The sequence below is a fragment of the Taurulus bubalis genome (assembly GCF_910589615.1).
Source record: "Taurulus bubalis genome assembly, chromosome: 6".
NCBI lineage: Eukaryota > Metazoa > Chordata > Actinopteri > Perciformes > Cottidae > Taurulus > Taurulus bubalis.
The window spans coordinates 10,453,290-10,466,093 of NC_136594.1; the positions used below are offsets into that span (position 1 = coordinate 10,453,290).

The 12,804-nt window shown below is 42.5% G+C and overlaps 1 protein-coding gene across 1 annotated transcript in view; it reads right to left on the reverse strand.

Annotated features, from left to right (window-relative positions):
* The window catches only part of cntln (centlein, centrosomal protein), a gene marked incomplete at both ends in the record, with an annotated part of 83,661 nt that overhangs the window by 9,546 nt on the left and 61,311 nt on the right, over positions 1-12,804 (reverse strand). The window contains 5 exons of the mRNA XM_079219596.1: positions 125-199; positions 4,402-4,599; positions 10,415-10,600; positions 11,239-11,376; positions 11,699-11,825. Coding sequence (XP_079075722.1) covers positions 125-199; positions 4,402-4,599; positions 10,415-10,600; positions 11,239-11,376; positions 11,699-11,825 — 724 coding nt within the window. The remainder of the gene's footprint in view (positions 1-124; positions 200-4,401; positions 4,600-10,414; positions 10,601-11,238; positions 11,377-11,698; positions 11,826-12,804) is intronic.

The following is a 12,804-nucleotide window of genomic DNA, read 5'->3' on the forward strand; positions in this document are numbered from 1 at the left end:
CTAACAAATAAACTGAACCGAAGGGAGGAAGCTAATAGTTTTTGTATTCCTGCACACACTATATTCTGGTGTGTGCAGGATTGAGTAACTTTTGTGATCATCGTTGCAGATTTGTGAGCCTGACCTTCTGCTGGAGGATGTGGTTGAGGTGGTCCAGCCACTCCTGGTCTCTTGGACTCTGTAAGCGGGTCTCTGCTCCCTGCAAACACAACAGCAAAAACATACAATTCAATGACAAGATGGAGGATGCGCAGAAAATCATGCCAACGTTGAGCGAGAATACCGTCAATAAATCCTAAGAATGTTAGCGTTTTGTACATAGAGCAAATGTAACATTTCAAGTGAATCAGACAAGAGTCACTTGACGTTTCCAGAGAGAACCTGCTGCTGTATCTTTAGATTGGCCTCTGTGAGTATCCTGCTTAAGGGCAAAATTGTAGCATCACACCAGCCAGGACCTTGAAGCAGCTCTCTGGAGACTCAGTGGCGAGGTACGCCGGAATACGTTTGCATGCTATTCATGTATAAAGACTGAACAGAGTGGTAGCCTTGTTACTGCTAATGAACAGAAAGAAGAGCGACGGCGTGGCCATGTACACCTCAGCACTAATGCGTTACCTCTTCACTTCAAACCCCAGGTGTAGCTGCTGGAAATGATGTGACGAGCCTTGTACTGCCTCACAGGGAAGCGGGGAGGGCAGGAGGGGGAACAAAAGTGTGTGTGTGGCAGAATCTAAAAGTCCCTGCACTCGCAGACTGGCTGACCTAACAGGCAGCTCGTGACGTCTGGGACGGCAAGGGCTGTCCAATGCCAAAAGTCCACAAGGGGGCTCATGCAGACTTATGTGAACTTTGATAGAGTTCCCTTACGGGTGGCGACCTCACCAGAGTGTGCTCTGAATTTCACCCAATATTCATAGCAATAGTAATGCGAGTCCGACAGGGAAATGTTGACAACTCATGCAACAAAAACAAAAGAAATCACCTATGTTTTTTTTAGGACTTTCAGCTGATTAAATTATTCGCAATGTTAATACTGAGCGTTTCACAGTCATGGGAAGTGCGACAGTGCCTATTAATCATTATATTATTATCTATTATTTCATCTAAAAGCAGCTGATGACACAAATGTCTCAAATGTGAAGAAAATTCAGCACCATAAAAGGAAATATAAAATACATCTCTCTATTTATGTTCACTATCTGGCGTATTTGATGCTCATTTGTCCTATTTTTGCTCTACAGCCACAATAAAGGTGTTTTGTACTACACAAAGCAATATGCCCTTTCCTCTGAACAAAGCTCAAAACAATTCACAAAGATACGCAGTGACTATGCTGGGACTGTTAAGATGTGGGCATTGGTTGTATCCATGGCAAATTAGTAAGGACTGGAGGGTTGACGTTTGGATTAAGGATGTATTTCTCCCTGGTGTCCCCCAGCTTCCTGGAACCCTTTATGTGTTATCCTTGGTGGTAGCAGTTGGCCTCGGCTAATTTCAGTGCATGCCTAATTGTGCCTGGTGCTCTAAATAACTGAGAAAGTAGGTAGTGATCGGGGGCGGGGAGTGCGTGGTTATATTAGCAAACGAGAAAAAGAGGGTGATAGAGTGGGCCCTCCTTGTGACTACTGCCTTCAAGCCTCCCGCAGGGGTGAGCACGGTGTGTGAAACAGTGCATGTGCTTGAGAGGGAGTGTGCTAGCCCACCCTTGGTAGATATATAACAAAGCACTGACCCTCCATCAAACATTAGGTGCAAAACAAACTGGTCTGGCAATTACAGGCTTATTACATCTGGATCATTAACTCCACAACAAGTTGCCAGGGGAGCCCGGAGCTGCTCGGCCCTCTCTGGTCCTCTGTTACCCGCTATGGAATGGACAGAGGCAAATAACAGTGTGCAGCGCGCTACATGTGTGGAGCACTTAAGTTTGAGCCCACTGTGATGCCTTCTTTGCATCTATATACATACATCACATTGATTTTGTGGGTCTTCATATGTGTGTGTGCGTAAGGGAGCAGCTGTACGTTTCTGTATGACTCTTAGAAAGCTTTGAAAATCAATTAATACATTCAACATACAAAAAGCAAATGAAAAAAATCAACACGAAAAGGTCATCTGTTCCCAAAATTCTCCAAAAATAAAACCACAGCAAGGAATTATTCATAAAAGAAGGTTTTATCGGCTACAAAACCAAGCACCAGTGCACCACAATGTTAAAAACTACTGCTCACATTGTTTGGCAAGCAAAATCTGCCGAACTAAAAGAAACATAGCTATGTTGCCAATGGTATTCTCATTTAAAAGTAAAAGTGAAGACTGAAACCAAACCCTATTAAGCCGTGGGTTCTAATTCAGCACACTGGCATCGCACAACCAAGTGAATAAATGAATACTCTTGCTATGTGTTGGACTTGTTGAAGACTGCTGGGACATTCTGATAACCTTGTGTCTCGTGACGTCCTCAAGTCCAAAAGAAATACATACAAATCGACAAGGGTTTTGCAAAAGCTCCGAACTTTTCTTTGACTGAGGGGGGAAAAGATATCACAATTCTGAAACAAGTATCAGGAAACTTCAGCTCTGTGCCAAACTTTCAAGTGAAGAGTTGTAGGCCATATATCCAGTTTTCAATACTCACAACTAGGAGAAGCATCATGTGCACAGCTAAAGAAAAGTTAGAGTTCAGGCAGGTTTCAATAGGGCGCACTTGATTTTCTCTATAGACACACAATTCCATACAGATATTTTAATGTCAAGCAAGCGTTTCAATCAGTGCACATGTGAAATAGCCAATATTTCTCAATGACACCCACCTAAACATCCAAATACACATTTTAGAGTAACACAGTAACACAACTAATCTATTAACCTCACTGTGAGAAAACACTTGTGATTCTCTGGTTTATGAATTAGGGATTCACGATCTGATTTATTCGGTCCTGATACGGATACCTGGGCTTTGGGTATCGCCTGATACTGAGTACCAATCCGATACCAGTGTTTAATTGATAAACTGTAGGCCTCACTGTGTGGAAATGACTGAGATATTGTTTCATCACCCTTTACTTAAAAACACTTTCTGAACTCTTTAAAACACAATATAACAAACTAATACATGGATATAAATGTACGGAATTAGTATTTTATAAAAAAATAATAGTATCTGATACCAGATCGCCCCATTGTCAAGATACTCAATCCAACTATTTGAGTCAGTATCAGAACGATATCAGTATTACAATCGATGCATCTCTGCTATAAATGTTCAATTAACGAAACAGGAAGAACACAGCACCAAGCAGCACGCCATTAACCACCATTAGTATGAGAGAGAAAACAAGTGTTGTACAGAGTGTTTTACAGGCAGATGTTTCAGCTCCAATGAGGGGGACTTTTTGTCAAGTGAGAAACTGTTCCCTGTCATCTCCTGGGTGGAGCTGGGCTGCAAAGGGCTAAAATTGGTTTCAAGTGTGAGTAAGTGCCTGGAGCGCCCTCTCTCATCTCGTGATAGATGGGAGGAAGTCCCCAGGGGTGGGTGGTTGATTGTAACATGGTATTGCTAATTGATGACATAGCTGGGTATGATCTATGGTAGAGAAAGGCCCCACCAAGTTGGAAAAAAGCGTAAAACTCTGACTTTGGCAAGCAGCCGACCGTCAATAGCAAAGATTTTCCGTTCAATGACTGCTTTCAGCCGGAAGAAAAGAGTTGTACTTACTCAACTTTTGCTGTATTAAATCTCATATCAAGTTGATTGGTGCTGCAGGTGTTGATGGGTTTTTGATCTTGTCGAGAGCGAGAAGACCAGCCTTAAACATGAAGCCACATCCTCCTCTGCTGCACTGCAACTTACTTCCCAACTTATTAGCAACATGTCTTGGTGTTTTTGAAGCATTGGAGCTCTGATTGAGCTACATGATTTGACGCATTGGTGTGAGAATGTGTTGGTGTGACCTTTAAAGTGTTGGACCTGGCTAACTTTCCATAATCCACCTACCCATCGATTAAAGAAGGTGAGGCAGAAGCAGAGACTTCAAGCATTCTGTCCACCACCTGACCCTCGTCAAAAGATACTTGGTACCGGGCCTTACAACCCTTCTGGTGGAAATCCTGCATCTGTTGCCAGATGATGGCCACAATGACTGCAGCACCTCATTTAGTCTCAATTGACCCAAAAGATACCCGAAGCTACAAGGTGATATTGATGATATGTCTTTGTCAGTCCTGTGGTGCAATAACTAAACCAAACCCCCTGAAAACTTTTAGCGTGTTTTGAAATTGTACCGCACAGAAAATCTATTATAGGTATGTTGAGTGCTCTGGGCATAATCTAGACCTGATATAGATCCTCAAGTTTGCGTTTATATAAAATGTTGACCCACTATCCCTTGGCCTTACCTGGTCAGTGTCCATTATGTCCGCCAGATCATACTCTGACATATTGAGGATGGAGGCAGCGATGGACTTGGCTTTGATCATAGACTTGGCTGAGAGGCGGCCCTGTGCGGCCACAGCATTGGCCTGCCTCAACCTCCTCCTCTTCATCAACTGCTGCTTGACCTCTTGAACGTCTAAAAGTATTTCACTGGCCAGGGCCTGAAGGGGGGGGGGGGGGGAGAGGAGAAGAAGAAAAAAAAAAGAAGAGAGATGATGAAATGGATATAGAAAAACAAGGAGGGATAGCTCTGGCTGGCCGATGAATAAATGAAATTGATCAAGCATGCGCCAGAGAGGCCTAGTACATTATGGAGGAATATTGAGTTTGACACACTCAGATTCTCTTCAGTTTCGCCTCACGCTCCCCTTGTAGGAATGTGGACCTGAGGGTTTGTTGCCCTGTCGATTGAAAGCTGAGGGAACACAGCTTTGATACCAAACGTACCCCAAGTTTTGCTAAAATCTCCAAAGACAGAGAATCATGCATCAGAGGGAGAGAGACAGTGAGCTACTGAAAATACAGCCATTCATTTATTTATTTGCTTTCTGAATGTCTCTCAGTACACAAGCGCAGCATAACACTGTTAATAATTAAGCTATGAGGGGCTGTTTCAAATGGTGCCCGAGTGAATGGCAAGCGAGACGAGGAAGGCCTGGGATGGCACAGTTGTCGGGCACTAAATGGGAGTTTGCTCTAAATACAGAGAGACAATTAAATGTTAAAACTGCCACTGTACACGAGAAAGTCAATAAAGTAAACTCCCCTTTGCTTCATTTTGAGCTTATTGATCGAGGCAATAATCTTCTGTATCATTCCCTTGTAAGCCTGCTGAAAAGCTGACCTTGGAATAGATGGTCAGATGAGAGAAAGCTAGAGACAGAAGAACTCGCTGTACACAAAAACAAAATAAAAAAAATTAATAAAGTACAACTTACTCTTGGACAGTACACAATATAGCGAAGCAAGAGAGAAGTACAGTGTGTGCACACATACAAAAACACAAGCACAAACATACGAAAACACTCAAGTGCATTACAGTAACAAGGGTAATCACATGAACAATGTGGAATTAAGGCAAACATCTCCACTCCACTCTCTTAATTTCACACAGGTGGACCAGGTGCTGTTTACAAAGCAAGTGGTGGTTCTCACAGGAGAGAAGTGAATGAGTGGTCGGCGGCTCGCAGCTGGAGTATGTGGAGTGTTGCTATTTGTCTGTTAGCAACATGAAATATACACAAGCAGAGCAGAGACATTCAGAAATGCAAAGGAGACATGTAGGAAAACCAACAGGATCACATTATATAACGCCCAAACAGATGAAATATAGGTTACATAAATCGACTCTTAGAGCTAACACTGTTTTTTCAACTTTTGATCTCAAGTCTAATGTATAAATACTTAAAAAAAAGAAAAGTTGGAATTTTCTATTCCAGATGCTTTAGACTTGCGCCTTCTAAATAATAGAAGGGGGAGCAGTTTAATTCCATTAAATTTCAAATCAAGTTTCATAGGTGGCTACGACTATGTTGGTGTAAAGGAATCAGAATAGCACTAATTGAACAGGACGAGCAAAAATCACAACCATCGTCAACCTCCTAATGAAGGAAGGCAGCTTCAGCTCTTTTTTGGTGATCTGAGAGCCGTGTTTACCCTCAAGGAATACGCAGCTCATTAACTAACAGTCGGAGATCCTATTCTTTTATTTACAGCCTAATAGATATTCACTGTCACTATTCAAGGGTTACATTCAATTGACCTAAACCCTGCATGTGGAAGAATCCAGAAAGAGATTAAGGGGTGAATTTATCACTCATTCTGAGCCCTGGGAGAGACAAAGGGTGGGAGGGGGATATGCAAGCATTCACACACACAAACACACACACATGCACGGACTCACACAGGCTATTCAAATACATACAAGGAAGGTGTTGTGTCTGTGTGCGTTTGCCAAGCGCTCTCAGCTCGACTAGTACACAATCACAATTGCCAGAGGAGCAATTTAGACAGGACGAGGATTAGGGCAAAGAGATGGGGATCAAATGAGCAGCAAAAATATATCCTCTTTAATAACTAGCTACCTCTGAACCTCTTCACACACATGAGGACACAAAGGGCTATTCGAAAACATAAAGAGCAGAGCGGGAGAAAAAAAAAAAAGAAGCTTTTATTTTGTTAGATTAGGTAGGCATGGCTGTAAAAAACAAAAAAAAGAGAAGCTGTTTACTGTTGTTCACATATCCTACAACCTTCAGTAAGATCTTTAATTATGTACAGGTATATGGAAGATATACTGTAAGGTAATCACAAAGAAAAAAAGAAAAACTAAAACTATGCACAATCCCCTACTTTTCAGCAGGGATGACAAGCCAAAATATTATTTACAAGAGAACTACTGGAACCTTTAGCGTGTGTGTGTGTGTGTGTGTGTGTGTGTGTGTGTGTGTGTGTGTGTGTGTGTGTGTGGAGAAGTAGTCACTACATGCAGGGCCACTGTTTAGCAGTTCAATAGCAGTACTTACAGCCGGAGGCGTGTGCAGGGGCCAAAAGGGTTTGCTGGCACACAATAAAAAAATAAAATCTCCACACACACACACACACACACACACACACACACACACACACACACACACACACACACACACACACACACACACACACACACACACACACACAGCAGCACATACAGGCACAAAGGACAAAAAAAACAAGCTCATAAAGACACACACAAAAAACATCTATACACACACACGCGCGCAGCCCTCCGGTCCTGATCAATACATGACAAGAGTAAATCTCCTCCGGACGTCAGGCAGTCCAATCAAAGGGCTTGGTGTTCTTATAGGGAATCACAGGAGCCAGGGGGAGGCAAACAATGATGTGAATCCTCAACAACAACACAATGGCCCCACCAGCCTTGGGTTATGGGAATGGAGAATAGCAGTTATAAGAGCGTGAACTGTATTTCTATGCGTTTTTAGACACATGTGCTTTCACATGCAATGCAGCCTCTATTTATAGGTTATTCGTAGGTTTCATGCATGTCTGTTTTTTCATAAATGCATACGGTTATACTGTGTGAAAGAAATCAGAGGTTATGAAGAAAAAAACCAAGATAAAACACATCCTATCCACCTCCAAGTATCCTTATATGTAAGTGAGCCATACAAGGACAAGAATAGTGTCAGTAATTTGTTTAGGCTTGTGAGGACTAAAGATAATTTCCATGAAACTGTGTCCGTGCTCTGCCACTTGATTTATGTGTGTGTGCAAATACACTGCCATCACTATCTATCGCTGCCGAGCTGTTTGCTCCTTTGATAGACAGGTGTCAGCTCAACAGAGTTGATGGACAGTCTTTATCAGTCTCTGCCAGACACACACGCAGACTGACACAGACACACAAACACACCTCAAGGTGATGGATTAGGCCTAGACAAAAACAATAGTGCCCATTCCCTGTTGGGCACACAGTATTCTCATAGTGGTGGCCTGTGTCTCCATACGTGTTAGAAGAAAGTGAAAATGCATAATGGCACATACACACATTGTTACAAATCAATCCATCCATCTGCTGACATTTATGGGGGATCCGGTTCTAGTGTCTGCAGAGCAGGCCGAGCAAGGCAGTGCTGACGTCCTTCCCCCTAACCACATCTCCAAGCCGCTCCCAGGCCAAGTGGGATGTGTAATCTCACCAGCGTGTTATGGGTCTGGGTTTCCTCCCAGTTGGACATTCCCAGAATTTATCTGGAGCTGGAATTCTCTCAACTGGTTCCTTTTAATGCAACGTAGCAAAGGTCCTAATCTGGGCTACTTCTGTTAATTAAATGATCAGCGCTTCTTCTTTTGATCACTCTCTAGAACTAATGTGGCTGAAATGCAGTGGCGGGCCGTGGATTTGGTACCTACGCCTGCTCTGTCTGTTTAGTTTAACAGCTGATCGCGGCGCATCCCCGCCGAGAGCTTCGCTACGGTAGTTTACTTGTTGGTTTCACTCTCCATCTTGAATGGCTGCAGCTCAGGAGAAAGTGCTGGGCATTAAATCTATATTTTATTAATACTGTACTATGTGACTAGGTATCGTCTTTGATTTTGGATAGTGTTGTCATTTCCTGGTTTTAAAACCTGCATATAGTAAAGTTATTTAATTTTCTGAATTTACTATACTCTTCTAACTGTTCTATTATTTGCCTTTACCCATTTTGTCATTATATCCACATTACTAATGAATATTTATCAAAAATATCATTGTGTAAATATTTTGTGACAGCAACAATGATCAAGCCTATAAAATTGAGGGATTCGGGAAGAAATATTGTGATATTCAATTTTCTCCACATTGCCAAGCACGATCAAGAAGTAAAGAGGATTACAAATTGCAGGGTTGGTTGTTGGCTCAATTAGATGTCAAAGCGTCAAAGCATCCTGGAGAAACATAACAAGCTCCAATTTATCCTGATGGTTAAGCTTGTGCCTGGCATGGGTGAATGAGAGGCAAACTGTAAAGCAATCAATTTACTTTCACTCATGAACAACCCTCTGAGGAACTTGGAACTTCTTTTCGAGAGACAGTGACTTGCTTCCAGACACAGGGGCCGATCCACTGAACCATTACCTCAGACATATAGGTGCTGATCCTCATTCTAACTACTGTACTGAAGCTCACTGTCTAAGAAAATACATCCTCTATAAAATAAATCCTAAGGCCACTGGACACGCTCCACTCCTTGGAATAAAAACAGAGCTGTGACTGCAGTCGGCCTCATTCAGACTTTCCCCAAAAAACTAAAGACCACTTAAAATGAGGCAGGCTGTTCATCCCAATCTATGTTTCTACGACAAGTTAGTGTTGTAGTTCATCAGGACTCCACCTTGCGACTGCATGATGGCAAGATACGCTTAAATGTGTTTTGCCACATGGGCTTAAACAATAGCCAGATAACTTCCTCTCCATGACACACTCTCTCATATAAGCAACTCCCTCATTCTCTGGGGGAAATTGGCACTCCCCTGGAAACTTGTGAGGATTTCCACAACCAGCTGGGCAATTCTGGAAAAGGAAAGTCCTGATCCTAGTGCAGGCACTGTGCATAGAGGTGAGTACATAAGAAGAGAACAGGGTCACCGTTGAAGCCTTATGTTTGGCATTCTGACCATCACCATCTTAGTTTTGTGCAACCAGAAGTGACCAAGAGGGTGGACCTAAGACCGAAAACCTGACGCTATAAGACCAAAATGTTACAGTTAACCTTTGTGAAGTGAAAACACACTGTGAAAAGGTGTAAGGGCCTGAGGGGAAGGGTAGTGGCTGGCATCTACATTCCAGCCAGAAGGCTCCACCCACTCCTCGTCAGGAAAGTATTGAGATCAGGTGTGGGACGAGACACACCTGATCCTGATCTCCTCATCAGGGAGGTGAAAAAAAAGCCAAGGAGGGGGACGGAGCAGAGAGACGTGGACAAGAGGAGAAGAGCGGCTGCTCCTCTTCATGAAGGAGATTAAGCCGGTAAATGGGCTAGCGGCCCGGCTGCTATAGTTTAGTTGGGGTAGTGAATTGATAGAGCTCTGGACTGAGTTATGTTTTCAGTTATTTTGTGTTTGTTTAATTAAAAACCTGCAGAACTGACTCTGCCTGTGATTGCTGCGTTGCCCTAACTTCTGTGTCCTCCGTACTGTCCTGTTACAAAGGGTTCAAGTTTTAAGCGAGGACACGGACCTGTCAATCACAAGGTAGCCTCGTCCTAAAGCATACCCTGATTTATTGCCTATTTTACTTTAAATGGGACCATCGTTTGCTAAATGAACATAATGCTGTATTGAAGAGTACTTGAAACTAACAATTAGGACCATAAACTCTTGATTGAAATGTTCACTGAGGTAATAAATCAAGTGAGAAGTAGAGTGATTTTCTCACAGAGATCTATACATTCAGACTTCTTTTTGCAACCCGTTGCCCCTTTGGTACCGTACCTTGATGAAAGAATGAAGCTGCTCCAGCTGGGAGAAGGCTTGGCTTAGCTGTCTCTGAATCCTGTCCAAGGCATGGGAGCTCTGCTGGGTCAACCCCTCCATTTGCTCAGTGGCTGTCTGTTCCAGTGCGGCTAAAGCCTGCTCACTGGCTCCCACTCGAGCCTGCAAGGCATGCATGCGCTGCTCCTGTAAAGAAACATTGCAGGTTAGCTGAAGGCAAACAATCTTTTGAAGAAAGTAGAGAGTCTGCATAGGTTTGAGAGACATTTGTGGCGATTGTAGAATTTGCCAACTCCTACCGGTAGTGTGTAATGAAAACAACATCTAGAGCGTTTTTCCAATGGCACTTTGCTACTTGATTTGCTGTTCCATTATCAATATAAGCGTGTTGTGTTAACCGGTGACGACCCCCCTGATCTCCCTCAAATAAGTGCGTGTTGCGAGACTCAACCTACTCTGTGCAGGAGACCAGAGAGAAAGATACGTACGTTGTGTGTGATGTTGTGTTTTCAGCTCTCAGTACATTTGTAGCTACTCACAGAATCTCTGTGGTTTGAAGTTTACTTTCTTTCCTGCGTTCCTGGTTGTACTTCATGTTTTATTTTACCGTTTTGCCTCTCAGCTGTATAGATATAGTTGCATTATATAGAAAATGAAATTTGTTCAATGAAATCACCAGATTTGCAGAGCTTTGTTTGAGCTTTTAACACAAAAAAGAACATACATGTGCCCATGAAAAGCATTTTGCCCATTATTTTGTTCATATTTCTAAAACATTTAAAACGTTTAATATATTATTCTAGTGAGAACTAGCTGTTTCCTACCTTTTTTTCCAGGTCCTCCTTCAGTTTTATACAGGAGGTTTCATACTGGCTTTTCTCTGTTGTTGCAACATTCAGTCTCCTCTTCAGAGAATCAACAAAGGCCTTCCTGTTGGTGGCCTCCTCTAATAAAGTCTTCCCCTGTGGAAAGTTGGAACAAAGGGGAAACGGGAAGGTAGAAAATGAAGCTGAGCAATGGTGCGAGGGGGCACTGCAGTTCTGTTGTGATGGAGGTACTCAAGTCATTTATAGTAATATGTTTTACTCAAATCAATGAAGTATCTATTCTATTAGTTGATTAATAGTAATCACAATTGTTTTCCTTTGAAGTAATAGAGGAAACATATTAACGGGGATATGAGGAATACCGAGCATTGCAATACCTCATTCTCTTTGTCAGTCTACTAAGGAGCATCAAACGAATTGGATGACATGATAGTGGGGTCATCTGTATTTTGTGTACCTTCTTCTCCAGCTCCTCCACCTGTCCACGGTAACTTTTCTCCATCTCCTGCAGGAACTTCAGTCTTGTCTTCAAGTCCTCCACCAGCTGCCTCTTCATGGTCACATCTCGCTCTGTGTGGCTGGCCCTGGGAAACACGGAAACACACACACTATAAATGAATGTGCATTTTTCAGATCACAGTCACATTGGCCGACTGTGTGAGGCACACACTCACATAAAGTATCTACATAGCAGAACAAACACAGCCACACACGGAGACAGAAACATGCACATACACACAACGCTGGCAGGCACAGTGTCCCCATGCAGTGCATCAGGCATGACAGCTCATTATGACAACTAAATACACTGGCATGCTGTTTGGGTAAGTGGAGGGGGGGATGTGAAATAAGGATGCATATATAATTCTAACTGGCATATATTAGAACAAGTGCTCTGGCGGGGAATGCCACACTAAGTGTGACTGGGGAGTCCTTTTGACAAACGGCGTTTCGAATCAGCAGTGACACTACTTGAAAGACTGTTAACAAGTATTTAAATGTTTATTATTTGCAGCTCAGCATTACACCAGTCACATATAAAAACACGTCAGCGGGGAGACTTGGCTTGGGAAAGACTGATTATGGAGGAAATAGGTTCTAAAAGATATTGTTTGTTTGTGTGCTGTACACTGTGCTGATAATACTTCCCTAAAGAGAGGCAATGTATCTGTATTGTTAGCTATTCATGTTGTAACTGTTGCAAACAAGCACCCTGTGTCACTTCCTATTTTGATAACTTGCCGTATTGACATGCTTAATATTCCAGCATCCGTGAGGCCTTGTACTAAATGGGCTCAGTATGTTTGTATGTTTTATTCTGTTTTCATAAAAGGCAAATATGAGGCATTTTTCATGGTTGTCTTTACCTTGGGGAATTAGAACAAATAGAATAAAGATCATAAGCATGCAGTTAATTAAAATATTTTTTGCCGTTTTTTTTATTTCAAAGATGTAGTGGATCTCTTAGCTCCCATACGCATCATGGCTTGTGTGTTTTGAATAAACAGATGACGAAACGTTAGAGCAAATGCTTTCGTGTAAGTAAATGTCCCTGTCTCCCTA